The following is an 18,763-nucleotide window of genomic DNA, read 5'->3' as shown; positions in this document are numbered from 1 at the left end:
TGGAGGGAGTTGTGCCCATATTTGGATCATGTTACCTGATATTTGGCACAATTTGTGCCCGGCAGCAATAAATGCCATCAGTCTCGGCAGGGCAAAGCAGCAGATTTCACATTCACACCTCTTTGCTTTTGGCACATCAAAGTACATCAGTGTACATCATGGGTTACATGAGATGACTGCAACTATATTATGAGTAACTGATCAAATCTCTTATTCAGATTTTTTAAAAGCAGTTTTCTTAGTAAGCGAAAATCAGCAATTTTCATGGCACACAGGCTTGAAAGCTTAAAATCCAATGTCCGAACAGCAAACCATTTAGTCTGCCTCAGATTTAACTTAGGACAGGAAATCTTTGACGCATACTGTTATTCACAGAAAATAAGTCAAAGAGGAAAACAAACAATAATATAGACATTTTAAAATCCCGATATTATGACATTAGGCTCCCGAAAATGAAGCATTGTCTCCTTTGAGGTTCCTGTAACAGGCTGCATGTGTCTAAAAGCTGTGAAAAGTTTAACAAGAGTGTTTCTGTTGAATAACTTTGTATTTCTTATTTCATATGTTTATTCTAATTTTAGGTTGCTGTTCTACAAACTGGGCTGCTCAGTGGCATAGTGATTAGCACTTTCGCCTTGCAGCGCGAAGATCCCTGGTTCGACTCCCGGTCTGGGCCTGGGATCTTTCTGCATGGAGTTTGCATGTTCTCCCTGAGCATGCGTGGGTTTTCTCCGGGTACTCCGGCTTCCTCCCACAGTCCAAAAACATGCTGAGGTTCATTGAGTACTCTAAATTGTCCGTAGGTGTGAATGCGAGTGTGATTGTTCGTCTGTGTATGTAGCCCTGTGACAGACTGGCGACCTGTCCAGGGTGTCCCCTGCCTTCGCCCGAGTCAGCTGGGATAGGCTCCAGCACCCCCCGCGACCCTAATGAGGATAAAGCGGTGTATAGTGGATGGATGGATGGATGTTCTACAAACTGGTCAGGGAGACTAGACAAAAGTTACCCTTTAGGGCCAACTTTGGCTCATTAACAGAACTTTTTCTGTTGATCTATGAACATAATTCCTGTTAAATAAACTAACAAATTAAATTAACCGTTTAGCAGCATAAGGGAATGTTCCACGAAAGACTAAAAAAAACAAAGAGAAAAGTCTGGTAAAAACACTTGTGTGTGGCAGACGCGCTGTATATTTTTGCATAATTCCTTTCGTGTTTACTTGTCTTGTAATAACCCCGACCCCTCGCGTGGGAACGTGAATTACATCATTTTTTTTTATTTTGACTGTTAAATCTCCTCCTGTCCAGGGTCAGGCAGTCCCAGCCTGAAGCTACACTGTAAAATATTTGAACATTTAAAGCTTGTAGGCTACCTGCCATACTTTCACAGCTATTAAGATTATAAACCTATTTTTAGCATTATAAGAAAATCCCTTCTCAGATTTATGCACCTCAAATGAAATCACCTCTGGCACTAATCTTGTTTCATGTTTCTTGCAGATGGGATGATCTCTGGAGCTCAACAGCTACAAGCCAGACATGCAATGAAAAAGCAAACGAGGTAAATGAGGAGGCCATTACAGTGAGGGCTTTAATCAAAAGCACAGGCTTCTGTTTATTGTCCGTTGCACGCACATGAACAGGTGAGAGTATATTTACACAGATGTAAACAGTCAGTACCTGCAACACAGAGGAAAAGAGACGACACAATGTCTTTCCCGCTTACACACGCACACACAAGTACATACATCCATGTACACTTGCAGGCATTAACACACACACACACATTCAGACAGAGAGTTTGCAGTATAAAGATAGAGAGGACGGTCTGAAAGCACAGAGCACAGCAGGCCTCTTTGGTCAGCTACTTCAGACAACATCTCCAATGATCAAAGCTTATCACGAGTCATCATTCAGAGAACAGAGACAGAAACACGTACTGGCAGAGCAGTAGGCAAACACCAAAACCTATTTTACCTTTGCAGATTTCACATTTTTTAATGTGTCAGTTAAAGAACAGTGGCACACACTTCTGCTTGTATATAATAAACTTTTTTTCCCCCCCAAGGGGTCCATCGTCAGTGGAGTAAATGATTCATGTTCTATAGACGTCATGGCAACCGCCTCAAACACAGCGACTTGATGCAAACATACGTACAAAGTAACTGAATGGTGAAGTCATAAGATGGAGCAATGGTATGAAAGGATTTTTAACCAGCTCTACTGCCACCGCAAAGAGAAGAATTTCAAAACGAACCAACTTAGCTTGACATTTCACTGAACTGCCATGAATCTGCTAATTTCCCCACAACCTTCAAAACGTAAGCAAAATAATATAAAAGCAGATGTTAGATAAAACAAGCACATAGCAAAACAATACAAAGTAACAACATTCTCAACAGATGAGTGCAAATTATTCAGCTTTTTTCTTTACTTCATTACTTCCCTTCGTCAAAAAAAACCCAAAAACAAACACCCAATAACACAAACAGAAACCTATATAAAATTGTGGAAATAATAAATCATATTAAAGATCATGTGGCGCCGAGTGGAATGTCTGATTAAAAAAGCATTTAAATTAGAAGCTCCTGCACAGCAGAAGATAACTGCGGAAGGAAAAGCGATGTCTTCCTTCCACCTCTGCATCATCCCCAACAGACAAACACTCATACAAACACAGGCCTGGCTATCCTCCACTGTCCACATCTCTCTCCTCCAATCTTTACGCTATTCTTTAACCATCATCGGTCTCTCCTATCCATTCTGCACACACCCAGTTTTATTTTTCTTTGAGTCACCGAGAGGCCAAAACACAAAACCGTTGTGTTCGGCTAAGTCACCAAATGTTTTCTGGCTTCTGTCTGCATCAACACAGCGTTGCCACGGTGACATCCTATCAACACTTCCTGTTAAACCCACATTAACAGCTGCTACAAAACCATCCGTTCTGCTGGTACATGTACCAAAATAACCTCTACAGAGTACACTGCTAACACATCCAGGCAGGAGTACTCTTTAATAGTATGTATTTAATATTATTTTCATGACTTTATGCACCTTAATGCTACAAAACCCCTGTTCAACCATCAAACCTCAAGAACCCTTGTGTGTACAGCAAAGAAAAACAACATCCAGCATATAAACAACTATTGTTGTTCTACTTTGGCAGTTCTCATAATGACAAACTACCACAGTACCAGTGTAAATATCTGCTCATATTGGGGATTGATTCATTAGAATAATCATCAGGTGGGCTTGTCTTACACAAATGGTATTATGGTATTCATCGTATAAAATCTAAGGCTGCATCATTTAATCACCTAGTCAAAAGTTAACCTGCAAGAATTTTAATAGCAGGTTAATCATTTGAGTATTTTTTTAACAAAGTGCACAAAACTCTCCAGCTCCTCAGATTGTAAAGTGAATATTTTTCAGTTTTCAGCTGTTCATCAAATACAGCAAGACACTAAAATACTTCATATTAAAGTCTGTTAGATAGTGATGGGTTTGTTCACTACTGGTTTGACATTTCATAGACAAAACGACGAATCAAATAATCATGGAATAACTTGTAGATTAATGAATAATGAAAATAGTGACTGGTGGCAGGCAGCCCTACTCAAACCGGATACAGCAATAATCAATTCTGATTTGCCCAAATTCTGCTTACAAAATTCTTGTGTGCTTACCAATAACATCATCCTAAGTTCTTTTAGTGCCAGATTCAAATACCTGTATGTGTTTTTCAGGTCAATTTAATATGAAAAATATGATTCATATACTGTAATAGAAAATGTAAGCTAAATGGATATGAAAAATGTGATTCAGCTTAAAGTACTTAAGCTCTGTTGCAAAAGGAATACAAAACACTTTAAGGTCCTCTGCATTCAGTTTTCATAAAATGTCAAAATGCAGGACAGAAATGGCACTAAGCTTGCTCACTTTAACTCTCTTGGATCTCGTTTTCAAAACAACAGCCCTTCGTTCTGCTGTGAGCGACATCAGCTTCTAAAATAAGGTGTAAAGTCTCTCTCTCTATGTCACAGTCAAAGGTCATTGGGAGAGATCCACAACTTTCACTGCCAGGTTACACTGCATCAGTGGCATCACATTGTTACACACTATGTACAAGTGAACAGCACAAACTCACAGCCCACTGAGTATATTGCTACCTTATGGACAGAGGTGTCTGTTTTGTTTTTAGTATATAGTTTTTTTTCCTTTCTTTTTTACAAATGAAAACTGAATGACTGTCCATCGTGGATCGGCTCCGCTTCCCAGAGCTGACCCAGTACTGGGCTGGTCATGCTTAAAACTACAATTCCCAGGCACTTGATTGTAACCAAATATACAGTAAAGTTGTCCACTGGGTCAGCTTTGCCTCTGATGCACAGAGAGAAGGCAGCAACATTCGAGGTCAGACCCAAAACACAAAAGCCCTCAACCTCCCATACAAAGAAAACAACAAGCATCCTCAGCATGCATATCAAAGTTATAGTACTCTTGGTATATACTGTACATTGACAAATTAGCTAGTGGTTGCATTTACACACTAACACATGCTGCTAGACCTCTGTGCAATGCTACAGTAAGGTGACCGACACACAAATTTAAGCCAAAAACTGAGAAAAACTGACATTCAGTTGAATACCAAAAAAAAACCCCTGAAAATAAATATGACTATATTACAGCAATGGCAGAAAGGAGTGGAGATGAGCAGAAAGAGAATGAGGTAGAGACAGTGATTTGTCTATAGAAAAAGTGATCAAATGTAACAATGAGAAAACATGTGAGGAACAAAAAAGCAAGTAGAATGAGTCCAAGTGCAAGAACAAAAAAGAAAAACAACGCAGAGGAGTGAAAGAAGGAGAGTCAGGTACTGGTCTTATGCTCAATGGCTCGGGTCAGTCGGACGGTTGTCGGTGGTCTGAGGCTATTTTCACATCCTCAAGCGGTTGGGGTGGTCTGGGAAGGGCGGCTCTGAGTCATCCATGGGCAGCACCAGGCGCGTGCCCCTCATCACCAGCTCGTGATCTCCATACGCTAACTCTCTGTCCAAGTCATCCGAGGTTGCAGCGCCAGCGAAGGCCGGACCGCCGCTTGTGTGGGCACCGGTGGCGTCTGTACTGACTGTAATGTCGCCGTAGGTCAGGTTGATGTCACCGTCTGTCAGGATGAGGTCGGAGTCGTCGTCCTTCAGCTGGCACTCATTCTGTGGGAAGAGGAAGGATGTCATTTTCACACAGAGCAGAGAAAAAGCAAATGCTGTGACTTTAATACTCCATAACCACTAATTAAATACATTTTCAACCCCACACAGTTGAACAGTTGGCCAGTAATGCAAAATGTTGAGTATAAAACCCAATTTCTGCACTTCATCATTCAACAAAACTATTTTTCCATCTGTTTGTACATGATACGAGACAAACACGGCTCAGTTGGAAATAGCTCCCGTATGAAGCAGCGTCTGACCTCATAGGCCTGAGGGCTGGTGAGGAACCGGGCGAGGGGGCCGCAGCAGGGAGGCAGTGTGGCTGTGAGAGGGGGGCCGCTGTGAGTCAGGATGGGCTTCAGGTAGCTGAAGGGGGGCTCCAGTCAAGGTCGAATTACACAGGAAATAAACTGCTATTAGACACAACAAACAAAAAGACCCCAGGACAGTGTGATGAATCCTTAATGAACACTAAGCAGACAGGGGAAAATGATCTAAATGAAAGTGATTTAATTGGGTAAATAACTTAAAATGCAGACAACTGAATGACCTTCATACTAGAGTCAACACAAGAGATAATTTGCTGTCAAGTCTTTAAGCGGGGCTCCCTCTGCTGCCTGGAAGCGTGAACTAAAGTAGCCACCACTGAACCGGAACACGTTTGATTTGACTAGTAGTGTAAGCACATAAAAAGTAAAAATATGGAAATTTATAACACTGATAAAAACTAATCATTTCTCAGGAAAGGATACTTGTGGTCAAAGTTGTACCAAATCCTGAAAAGCCAGGCGCTTTCTTGTTTGGTGCTTCTTCTCTCTGAGCCCTCAGCAATGCTCATCTGGAAACAGACAGATTCTAAATGTCATGTAGACATATTTTCATCCTGATTACTATCAATTACATTATTCTAACGCAACACTTACAGAGTTGTCTTGATCAGAGTCCACTCCCACACTGTTGAAAGAACGAAACATATGCAAATCAGCTGCAGGTACAAGCTGTCAGAGCAGAATGGAGCTGTGAAGCATGTTTATTGTGTTTTACAAGCTCCTGTGGTACAAGATCCCATGACAAAACAGGAATGCTGCATACAAAAAAGACTTAAGAGTAAACTGAGGCAGGACCAAAGGTTATGTTCAATAATTCAGAAAGTTTAAACCTGACAACCAGAAGAAGAAAATGTGAGGATAATAAGGTCTAGACAGTCAGAGACAAGAATCTGAAAAACTTTTTTTCAAAAAACTGTCTACCTGATCTTATCTAAACTCCTCATGTGTCAAAGCCCATCAGAATGAAAGCAAAATTGCTGCTAACTGCTAATTCAGTTTGACTCATGAGCGGATTTGACAGGAGAAGGAGGGAGATACCGTATGCGCTGGCAGGACAGCATCTGTGTGGTGCCACCTCCACAAATCCAAACTGTGAAGAACACCACCAGCAGAGTGGTGGAAAACATCATCTGACGGGCATACGTGGCAGTGTCCCTGATGGAGAGGGCAAAGGTCATCGCGCCTCGCAGGCCTGAAAAGCACAGCACAGAGGATGTTGAATCCAGATGGGACAAATGCCGTGATCTCTGTTTATAGGCTTGTGTTGCTTATCTTTTAATCTATTCACACCGGGCTACACAATAAAATGAACGCAGGCCACAGAAGTGTTGTTTCCTTGTATTGTTCTGCTCTTGACCCAACTTTTATGTCAGGAGCATAGACCAGGAATGGGCAAACTATGGCCACCGGGCCCGCGAAATAATTTGTCAATATTAGAGTTGACGAAATTACAGTAAAGACCACATTCATTTGGCCTTCCCCTGCAGTACCCGACGTTTGTGTTGACCCCACTAGATGGCGCTCTCCAGATACAAGTGACCTTTGTTGGTTTATTTTCTCTTCTACTTTGCAGCTGCATTGAGCCCTGCTGTAACAATGAGTGGATCAAAGAAAAGAAAAGTCGACAGTGAGTGTCGAGTGTTTCAGAAGGAGAGGAATACTGAATATTTTTTCACTGAAGTCCCTTCAAAGGCTGTATGTCTTATTTGCAATGAAACCGTTGCGGTTTTTAAAGAATACAATATCAGCCAGCACTTTTCCACGAAGCATGCTAACTACGCTAGCAACCAGTCAGCGCAAGAACGGACAGCTACGGTCAGAGGCTGGCAGCCAGTTTACAGACTCAGCAAAATACGTTTTTTCTGCAAACTACGATTCAAGAGTCAAGCACGATGGTAAGTTATTTGCTATCATTCAAAATAGCAAAGGCGAGCAAGCCTTTCTCCGAAGGGGAGTTTTTGAAAGAATGCATGGTAGACACAGCAGTCTCCTGTGCCCAGAGAGCAAAAACAAATTTGATAAAATTAGTTTATCACGCAGGACAGTTACTCGTCCTGTTGAACTAATGCACGAAGACTTAGCCAGCTCACTGAACGAAAAAGCAGAGTCCTTGAAGCTATATTCATTAGCACTGGATGAAACTAATGACATAAAAGACTGCTGGCTTTTCATTTTATTAGAGGGATTAATGGACATTTTGAGACAACGGAGGAATTTTTGACCATGGAATCCATGAAGGGGAAAACCCGTGGAGAGGACTGTAGGACAGTATGTCTGGGGTCATCCAGAGGATGAAGCTGCCGTGGTTTAAACTCTGTGATGAACACTTCAGGTCCATCCTGAGAATTGCCACAACCAAATTGACACCAGAATTTGATGCACTGGCAAATAGGGTGACCAACAACACTGTTCCCACTGAAACTGAATGTGAGTATTCTTTACTTTGTCAGTATTGTCTTTAACATGTAATTCATATTAGTTTGCACAATCTCCAACCATCTGATGCTGGTCTGGCCCGTTTGTCAAATTTCAAAAGTCAATGTGGCCCCTGAGCCAAAAAGTTTGCCTAACCCTGACATAGACAGTAGATGATGATGATGATCAGCACTAACCTGCAAACATCATCATGTGCTGGAAGTTGGATCTGATCTTGTTGCGTCGTCCCAGATTCAGAAGAAATGAGAGAGGGTAGATATTAGCAGCTCTTCCCAGGAACACCGCAATCTGTGTGGTAAGAGGTTAAGGAGAACAAAACAAGAAGCAAAGCCTCCTCATGCTGTGCTAAGCTCATTTACTGCCCCACGAATCAAAAACCATTTGCATGTTGGTGATTAGTTCTACTACTGCAGGGTCTTTTTTCCGTGTAGAAATTAGTGGCATAGCTCCATATTCCCACAATGATATCAGACTGCAAGTGTAAAAAGCCCCTTCTGTGATCAAATGGAGGGTAAACAGGCTTTTATGCACCAGGTAGGCTTCTGTTCAAAAGATACAAATGCTCCAATGATGAACATCGGATTGAAGACATGGTTCTGGAAGGTGAACAGGGTCAGACCCATGTAGGAGAAGATGAAGTTCTCCGCCAGGAAATTTAGCAGCTCAAACAGCTGTAAGACAAGAGAAACAACATTAACTGCTTTAGATGACAGCAGAAAATTACACTTACGAAGGAACACAGTTGAGACTAAATGGATTGCATGGCACTGACTGCAATAAAATGCGAAAAATCTAAACTTTAAGTTGCATATAAATGCAATTACATTGTTTCATCTTAGACAGAAGTTTACAATTGTGTTTTCAATAATAATGCCCTTGCGCCCCGTTTGTTTTTCTATTAATCACTTTTAGTTTCCCCCCTGCTTTCAGATGTAATTGTTTCCTTGTGAAGCACCGTGATAGAGAGGACTGCAGAGACCTTCTATTGTGACTGTATGACAGCAGCACAGAACAAAGCTGACAGTAAATGCTAACATACTGTGCCTATTTATAAACCGTATTATAGCAAACTGACAGACAATTTATTAGTTTTGCACCCTTCTTTAATTGTGGGTGTGTTTTAAACCTTCATTTCTGTATTTAAAATAAAGAAGGCACAGACATGACTAAATTTAAAACTTATTGCCAAAGTAACAGAATGAGCAGTGGTGCGGTTCTAGTCCAGGTCTGACCTGCTTGGTTCTGTCCTGGGACTCAGGAGACAAGTTGTTGAAGGTGTAGTGAGCCTGAGTGATTCCACAGAAGAGCACCGCTACCACACCTGCAGCACAGACGAGAGGAACAGGGACAGACAGAAGATCAATGAACACCGATCAGTACGACATGATGCATTAGCAATATAGTGATGCTTTTCTGATGCTCACAGGAACATTTTATTTAATCTCATAGGAACCATTCAGCTGTGCTATTGCAAGAAAACCTGACAGGAGGAGGAGAAGTCCTCCAGCTGGACACAATCACACATCCAAATTACTCATCAAAATTTGCTAATTAAATAAAACCATACCCTTTACAACAACATAGTAATAAGTGAAATTACAGTATAACGGTATTCTCTTGAATGTGTAGATGTGTGTTACCTGTGAAGCCACAAGCCTCAGCCAGCAGGAATGTGCTCCACGACATGAGGAAGAACAGAGCCGTCTCCAGCAGCTGGAAATCCCTCAGTTTGGTGAACTTAGTCACGTACAGACGAGCAAACAGTCAAGGAATTTAATAAGATACTGAGAGACATTAAACCTAAACAAATGATTCAGTCACAATATAGAATTTTTTTTATCAAACAAGTGAAAATAGTATTAAAAATATGCCACTCAGTGGAGATAAGTTCATTTGTTTCAGTGTGAAGTCTTACACCGACTGACAGCTTCTAATAAAGCAACTGTCAAAATGTTGTCGTTCTATTATTTAATAATTTGTATCTTAATTTTTCCTACACCATCTTAAAAACAAGGTTGTGTCACTCACTTAATTAGTAAAGATAATTCTGTTTTTTTACACAAACCAAGTTATCAAATAGTAACACTGGGATATTAGCTTCAGTGTAACTAAATAATTGAACATTTAATGTGGTCCAGCTGTGTAGATAGGCTACAATCAAATGAATAGACTTCCAGAAAACATTATACGAGGATATGAGAGCGGTGACGACTCCGGTGGCTACTCCCAGAGCAAAGGAGCCGCTGAAAACTCCAAGAAAAATCCCAAAAGATTTCAGCATCGCCATAACCTCGAAGGTGTGGCTGTTGTCTCCTTCTGGCTGGTACGCTACGATAGATCTGAACACAGAATCCAAACATAAGTATTTGCGCAATGTGTGAAGAGAGTGTAAAGCATTTCACACATCAAGAAAAATAAATATTGACCGTAATTTCATAGAATTACACAGTATGTTAGATATAAAAGTTAAAGTCTGCATTAAGAAAATAGTGGAATCCATATATGATGGAACGGACTAACGTGTACTGTTAACAGTCGGCTTATCAGGCAAACATTTCTGCCCATAACTGTACATTCTTCCACTACAGTAGGTCTCTTTGTACATGGCACAGGGAGAGTTTCACAGCAAAATCTGTACTTTATGTAAACTGTTGATGGGAACTGATAAAGGAACAAAAAGAGCGTCAGACTTTATTTGGATAGTTCAGTATTAATACTCAACCTGAAACCAAGTTGCTCAATTGAAAGTCTACTGAAGTCATCTTGCTGTGTGAAAACAAGGACATGCATGTACTGTATTCTTTAAAATGTGTATATCCAGATACATGTTGACAGAGGTCAATTTTTTTTTGTTATTTGTTCTCACAAATCTTGCACAGGGGTGGAATAAAAGATAAACAAAGCAAACCAGAACTGCTTTCCATACCAACAGAGCAACTTATTTTCAACAAAGAGTGAATGATATTGAAAAAAAAAATCAAACCTGCTTTTAATATGGACAGAAAGTATGACGTGATAAAAGTGTTTTCAGTGAGCTGAAGACAGCAGAGGAACAAATTATCTGACTGTTTCACTTTTGCACGATAAAAAAATCTGAAAACTGTGACTAAACACCAACTTTGTGTCGCCTGGTAGTCGAGAATCAACACTGAACTATCCCAATAAATTCAAACTTAAAACAACAGCACGTTATTCTCAGCAAACTTGGACCAAATAACTTTGGAGACTAATTTAGTTTCTAGTTATTAACTGGAGTCTGAGATAAGAGGATTATTTAAAATTGAGCAGGGTGAGTAAGAGAAAGCTATCCTAAAAATTGTATTAAAAATTCTTTCCTCAGGAGGTTTTGTGATAAAGTGCGAGGAAAGTTGGCAACCACTATTTCTAAACAGGAAACTCAGATGCTATTTGAGCCAAGTATGACTCTGAAATCAGATTTGTTCACCTTCTCCATTCAAAGCCCCACACACTCACAGAACAAATCACCAGGCATTTTGTTCAGAAGCAATCCTGGCACTCTGCCTTCTCCTCGCTTCACACAGTGACTTTACAGATAACAGGAATGTGTCCTCAGCTGACTCACAATATCAAAGACAGTTAACTTAAAAAAAAGAAAGAAAAGAAAGCTGAATTAAATGAATAAATAATGCAATGGTCTGCGTCTCTGTTTGAATAACGCAGCGTCTAAAAACAAATGGCCGGTGATTTGTCATGTTTGTCCCAAGGCACCGCAAAAGCACACAATGCCATGCTCTACTTAGTGCACCCGTTCAATGGGCTGGTCAGAGTCTCTCTGCAGGGCCCGGAGCCTCCACTCTGCCTGCTATTATAATGTACAATTCTGTGGACGTTAGAGCAGTTTCATGTAGAGGAGGAGAAAAACTGAGCATTAGCTTCTATTTCAAGCTCAGCAAGGCGTTCATGTGAAGCTGATGTTAGGTTAGTTAAGGGTTCAATTGACAAACAACACACACTGTCTTTCATGTAAACCTGCGACTCCACAGCTTCATGCACAGCTGAAGATAGATGCAGATCAATGGTGTGATTTTGATTGTGAAGACGGATGACTTACGAGGACAAAACCACGGCCACGGCATCGTTGAGCACGCTCTCTCCAAACAGTAACGCGTACAGGTCTACATCCACCTGCAGCTCGTTGAAGATAGCCAGGACTGTCACTGTGAAACAAAGAGAAAGGCTCTCAGTTCCCCTTTTATTCCTTCATATTAGAAGTCAACCAAACAACCATACATGTCACATAGAGATCTAAGGAGAGATCAAGAGCTGTGTTCCAAATCTTTACTATACTGGATTCAAGAGGATTATTTTGGCAGTTAAGAGAAAAAAAAAAGACTTTATTGCAAGAACTGCTACTATATCCAGGTAAAAAATAACAGAGGCCGTATCCTGGTGGATGTTAATAAGATTCCAATGCTGGAATTCGAAATTGTAGGAAATTTTAAGCATATTAATGTGTAATTATTTAATCATATTTGCACTTTCTGTGCCATCATCCAACCCCCCCCTTACCACACTCTTTTCACCGTTTATCAGATATGGATCACTTCTCTATTTCAGTTTAACTTGGAAAAAATAGCATCCTTTAAATGTAGTGCAACCTCAATAGACAGCTATACTTAGTACGATGTATACAACATACTTTAGTTTTAGGATACACTGTTTATGTGTTCTGTTCAGCTGAATATGTACAACGTTTGAGCAGGTCAAGAGATAAAAGTGGAACCTGTTCAGAATTAGCGCAACCCACAAGCAAGAAAACTCTCAAGTCTGAGGTTTAGCATAAATACCAGGGTCGGTGGCAGAGACGATAGCTCCAAAGAACAGACAATCGGTGAAGAAGAAGTCTCCACCCAGCTGGCCCACCTGCTTCATCAGCATCACACAGCCGTACATGAGCAACCTGACGAAGGAACAGCAGGAGGTTTTGTTAGAAACAGCACTGATTGACATGTAGAGATGCTTTAAGTCAAATTACACTTCTTACCCGATAATGAAACAGGAAATAACTGTCCCCAGAAAGGCATAAGCCAGGATGGATCCCATGTTACGGAAAAAATGTCTCTGCAACACAAAACACTTCAACAGATTAACAATCATCTGCACACTTACTGTAATCTAAATCCTTCATCTTATGTACAACTACTGACGACTCAACAGATGAAACGTGGACATTAACATTTTATATTCAAAAGAGAACCTTAGTTCATCATTGGTGAAACATGTTAAAATTTTGTAATGATAGAGATTGTAGTTTTTGTGCAACAACAGAGAGTGCCTGAAATAGTACTGTACCCTCTTCAAGCTGTAGCCAGCATGAAAGATGATCGGTGGTAGGAGAATATTGAAGAACACTTCAGGGTCAAAGGTCACCTGAAGCAAGAAAAAAAATCACAAGATTTAAGGACTTATGGAAGAAACATAAAAAAAAAACAAAAAGACAATTGTTTTCATGGATATTACTGAGCTGCTGCGTTATTAGATAAATTAATTTGTCAAGAGTGACACATCTGGGACATCATGAAGCAACTTCCAGGACAATCAACAAGAAGAACGTGTTAAAAAAGGAGCTGCTTCTATGCACAACTGAACACATTGAGGCTAACACCATTTTTAGAAGTGAAACAAGATTAACACGAGTCTGGTTGGAATCAAACACGACAGCAGATATCAGCTGTAAACTCTGAGCACTGTGAGTTTCCTCCCAGATCCTTAGTGAGAACCTTCTTGTCTCTGATGGTGTCGAAGCAGGCCGTCTGGATCTTGTTACCATGATAAATTAGGTTAGATTCATTTTGTGTTTGGTGGTGAACAATCTAAGTGCAGCCTACCTATGTAGCAGCTAGTTTACTTCCTCCTTGTGTTGTGGTTTGGATTTCAAAAAAGTTATTCAGCTGGGAACTTTAAAGGCAACAAAGGATTCTCCACACATAATCACTGTGCAACAGGCACCATTATAGTCTCTTACGTCTCAGAGTTGCCTCCTGACCTCTATTTCACTCGAGGTAATAAGAATTTCTTATTATTTTGAACCAATTTTGCAGAAATTCTTTAATAGGCTTGAGACTGCATACTTTGATTCTGCACCTCTAAAAATATAACTGATTTGTAATGTGAAAATGAAAACCACAGTATCAAATAATATATGTAATTCATTCAGAAAAGACGATTATTATGAATTTAATCTGACAATGATTTTCTTCACAAACTAACAAATTATCTCGTCTATAAACTCACATGAAGTGAAAAATGTGTATTATAATTTCTCAGATGCCACAGTAACTACAAATTTCTTGCTTTATTCGAGCAGCAGGGTTCTCACATGTGACCAGTTGGTATGAGTTCACATTTCAAATAAGTGATTGCTGATGAATTTTATATTGACTGCCTAATCATTTAAGCAACCGATTGTTTCATCTCAGTATTTTAAGTTGCAACATGAACAGCAGAAGCAACGACGTCTGTAGAAATTAATTCGTCAACAGCAATAAATACAACTCATTGTGATCAGATTTAAAACTTCAAACAATAAACGACGGCCTTTACCTTGCGCAGCATCTCGTTATCCTGGACGTCATTCACCTCGTTGGCACTGATCTCCCCTTTTAAAGTGTACTCGTAGAATTTGCCGCTGATGTTGACCAGCAGGGTGGCGGGGCTGGCGTTGACATGGCAGCTCATTGTGATGTTGCTGATATCCCGAGGAACGTGTATGCCGTAACGCAAGATCACACCAACAATCAGGCCTGGGAAAGAAGCCAAAAACAGGAAGGGGAAAAAAAAAACAAGAGGAGGGGAGTGATTAATGTGAGCAGCTCATTGTTGAAACATGGAGGCCAGAATCAATGCCGAAATGTCACTACAGGAGTGAATGATGGTTGCTCATGATTCTCATCATTCCTACTGAAACAATAAGACAAAGTACAAATCCTATCATCGCAAAGCCTCACATCATCAGCTCAGCTTTCGCTATGAAAAATTACAAATACATGTTTAGACTCAATCTGCACGGTGGAACGGTGGTTAGCACTGCTGCCTTGCAGTGAGAAGATGACCGGTTTGCGTACCGTCCTGGGCCTAGGATCTTTATGCATGGAGTTTGCATGTTCTCCTTGTGCATGTGTTGGTTTTCTCCGGCTTCCTCCCACAGTCCAAACACATGCTGAGGTTAAGTGGTGATTCTAGATTGTCTGTAGGTGTGAATGTGAGTGTTTGTCTCTATATGTAGCCCTGTCATAGATTGGGTGTCCCCTGCCTTCGCACTAAGTCAGCTGGGATAGACTCCAGCCTAATGAGGATCAAGTGGTGCAAAGAAAATGGATGGATGGATGTTTAGATTACTAAAAGTTGCACAAATCCATGAAAGGCCTACACAGTCACACAGGTGCTTTCAATTCTGCAGCCTGTACTGACCTGTTCTGAAGAGGAAGCTAAATGGAGCTTTGCTGGGAATTTATTACCAAACAGTGTGGTTCATAAAATGATAACTTGTAAGTTAATGCCACTATATCTTCAGAACAGACATTCCCACTTATCAGGCAGGAAAAGCTAACGCTACATACGACGACGTCTACACCAAACCAGAACACTCAGTACCTGGACCCTGGAGGGGACACATCTGGGTGTGCCATTACTGAAACTAGTCACTGTAGATAGAAAATGTAACATGATTTTACTCAGGCATGGCCACCTTGTCATCTATTAGAAGACTAGGAAGAATACTGAGCACTCTCCAAAAATGCTGCCATTTAATTTAAGCTAAAATTTTGAAACGAGAGTCAAAAATAGCACTAGCAAGTGTTTTTTGGGAGGTGGAGGTTTCTGCAGGGATCATCAAACAAACACCCAGTGATTGAAATCCAGAAAACATGGCAGAAAAGTGCTGGAAGGCTTAACCAATAAAAAAAGGGTGAAGATGTATCTATGCTGTAGCTACTAGTGGTGACAGTGTTTTACTGTCACATAAAAAAACTTGAAATCCTTTTTTGTGCACAATAAAGCAATGTAGTAGCAGTTCCTCCTTAACCTTATAAGCATGTAAAGCGTCTCGACTGCCTGCAATCAGATGTAAAATCCTTTTATAATTAACACCAAATGTCAGACAATAAAAAAAACATTTAAGTGTTTTGGACTTTCAGCTTTAGGCCTTTTAATGTCTTCTGTGGGGGTCACACCACAGAAAATGATATTAAGCAATTTTAAAGTCTCTCTCCAGTCACGTATTATACCCCCTAAAAGAAACTAGATCCCAGAATAGAGCTAGAACTCAGTGGAATAATTAGATATCTCATCTGGCCTGGGAATACATTTGGGATTCCTCAGGAGGAACCGAAAAATGCTGCAAGGGAGAGGGACGCATGGGATGTCCTGCTTGGTCTGGTGCCACTGATATATATATAAAGAAAATGGATGGACTCGTGTCTGTGTATCAAAGTTACATATTGAAATGCTGTTTTGTTTTTTTCAGGAAAATAATCCTTTCCTGCCTTAAAAAGGCTTAGATTTAACATCCCTGCCTCTCTTTTCATTAATCCCTCCCAGTTCAAGCACACCAGCTCATCCATGTCTCTGCTCAAACACTGTCAAACTGCTCGCCTCTTCACATTAGCAAATTGAATAATTGAAGTCAGTCAATGATAACAATATTGAAAGATGCTAAAGATAAAATTAGTGGATGATCGTTCTACTATGATCAAATAAATGCTCTTGCTTTTGTTGCTTTTTGTTTATACAAACAATAATCATATTGAGTGGAGCTAAGCCCAGGATGCAGCAACAGTGTCCCCTGTATAGTAAAGAGTGACTGGGGATTTGTTTTCATGGAACATTTGCACACAGGGTGGAGAGCACTGTCATTGAAATTGCTATTTCCCACAGTAAAACTAACAGGGCTTCCTAACTGCACAATCTAAAGCAGGGATGTCAAACTCATTCCACAAAGGGCCGGTGTGGCTGCAGGTTTTTGTTCCAACTAAGCAGCATCACACCAGACCTGACTCATTTAATCAACCGATCTCAGTCTCCAGACAGGTGATTGGTCAGACTGTGTGCTGTAGATATGTTGGAACTAAATGCTGTAGCCTAGAGCACACAGTCTGACCAATCACCTGTCTGGAGACTGAGATCGGTTGATAAAAATGAGTCAGGTCTGGTGTGATGCTGCTTAGTTGGAACAAAAACCTGCAGCCACACCGGCCCTTTGTGGAATGAGTTTGACATCCCTGATCTAAAGTGTCTACAAAACTGTCAGTGTTGCTGCTGTTGTATATCTCATAATGGAAATTTTGAGAAGTGTGACACATAGTCTACCTCCAGTGAGTCAGACTACACAAATATAGATAACGGATTCTGAAGGTGACGAATGTCATGCAAAGTTCAGTCTTGATTGGTTTGTTACATATGAAACCACAGAAGTCTGAATCTGTGTTTTTGAGGTGATCAATAGTACACTGCAGTACTAAATGCTCAATTTGTGTCTTTTAACATATAAAAAAATACAATGTGGACATGTTAACAAGGTGGAAAAACTTCAAGACCTACAGATATTCTGCCTGTTAGCTGCAGACAGGGGTGGCCTTGGTGTCAGCCACATTTAAATTGATTAATTTTCAACCGCATTAATCTGTGGCCTTTACCACACCAGAGTACAGGGAAGTGAAATGTTTAGCTGGCATTTTCGTGTCGCACTATTTCTCACCTGGAGCCAACAGTATTTAGCTGCAAGGTAACATTTCCAGAGCAGAGAGGAGGCGTTTAACTCCGCCTGTTACCTCACAACACCAACCTAGACCTGCTGGCTGCCTACGTGTAATAAAAACAGCCCAGTGAGTTACGTCAGGGCTGGAAATGTGAAGCCAGATCATTGAAAATCTAATCAGCGGCACAGGATGGTAGCAATGGCTCTGCTGACGTCTCTCGGTCACGCCGGAGCATCTCACCATAAATCATCGCCAGCCCGGTTTCGTGCAGGAACCTGAAGCGCCGGTGTTTGAACAGCCAGATGGTGAGGATGGTGAGGGTGAGGAGCATGATGAAGATGAGCAGGTCCGCGCTGTCCTGCCGGTGGCTCTCCTCAGCCTTCTTCTCAGTAACGATGTTCTCCATGGCACTGTCCTCCTCCCGGGATGAAGTTGCTCGGCAGACACTGATGCACACAGACAGGCTCACCAGCAGCAGCAGCCACAGAGACCTCGCAGCCCTCCAGCCGTTGACAGTCACTTTAAACACCATTTCGGCTTTTCGGCTCTCAAACGGTGCAGCGTCGCCGGAGATAAAACAAACTTTGTGCCAATATTCTCAAACTGAGGGGAGTGGACAGCAGAAAGACGACAGCGAAACCAACTCCGGCCCGGAACTGAAAAGTAATCTTTCCAGAAAATGTTAAAGTTTGATTTCGCCGTAAAAGCACCACAGCACGGAGTTGTTAGTTAAAATCGAAACTAACACAAAAATATTAGCGCAACACGATGTTTGTAATCGATATTATTGTTTATGAATAAATATATACTTTTTATCGTTTATGACACAGTATTTACGCAAGTGATGATGCTAAATGTTAACTGAGGACTCTTATTTTGAAATCAATGATTTCATCGCTCTGAACCCAACAGTCATGCATTTATGTTTATTTTTATTTTAACCTGCTGTATTGAAAACGTGGCTCTTAAACAACATTGCAATTAAATTAATGATTGAACTGATTTATTAGCACATCTAATTCCGTGTTTTCTTTCCTTCTTTATCGTTTTGGTCTCTCTTCTTACCCCTGT

General features: G+C 40.8%; 1 protein-coding gene across 1 annotated transcript; it reads right to left on the bottom strand.

The window, feature by feature from the left end:
• Window positions 1-1,589: 1,589 nt before the first annotated feature.
• Window positions 1,590-18,340, bottom strand: slc9a6a (solute carrier family 9 member A6a). Its single transcript, XM_022201776.2, has 16 exons — window positions 17,933-18,340; window positions 14,541-14,740; window positions 13,290-13,367; window positions 12,982-13,058; window positions 12,785-12,897; window positions 12,049-12,154; window positions 10,174-10,315; window positions 9,617-9,722; window positions 9,209-9,297; window positions 8,534-8,647; window positions 8,153-8,264; window positions 6,579-6,732; window positions 6,135-6,165; window positions 5,964-6,049; window positions 5,472-5,577; window positions 1,590-5,211 (listed from the first exon to the last, which is right to left on the bottom strand). Exons 1-16 carry the CDS (start codon window positions 18,222-18,224, stop codon window positions 4,939-4,941), a joined length of 2,079 nt encoding a protein of 692 aa, XP_022057468.1. The 5' UTR covers window positions 18,225-18,340; the 3' UTR covers window positions 1,590-4,938.
• Window positions 18,341-18,763: the final 423 nt, after the last annotated feature.

Source organism: Acanthochromis polyacanthus, chromosome 10 (genome assembly GCF_021347895.1).
Source record: "Acanthochromis polyacanthus isolate Apoly-LR-REF ecotype Palm Island chromosome 10, KAUST_Apoly_ChrSc, whole genome shotgun sequence".
Taxonomy (NCBI): Eukaryota; Metazoa; Chordata; class Actinopteri; family Pomacentridae; genus Acanthochromis; species Acanthochromis polyacanthus.
The sequence above is the reverse complement of the archived record's forward strand: the minus strand, read 5'-3'. Positions and strand labels throughout refer to the sequence as shown.

Bases quoted from the DNA above. Each gene is read 5' to 3' on its own strand.
- slc9a6a (XM_022201776.2), bottom strand. From the start codon at position 18,224: ATGGTGTTTAAAGTGACTGTCAACGGCTGGAGGGCTGCGAGGTCTCTG. The intron at 12,898-12,981 runs GTAAGAAGTGTA...TTCCTTCGTCAG, and splicing joins ATTTCCTGTTTCATTATCGG to GTTGCTCATGTACGGCTGTG. The intron at 5,212-5,471 runs GTCAGACGCTGC...CTCTTCCCACAG, and splicing joins CCAGCCCTCAGGCCTATGAG to AATGAGTGCCAGCTGAAGGA.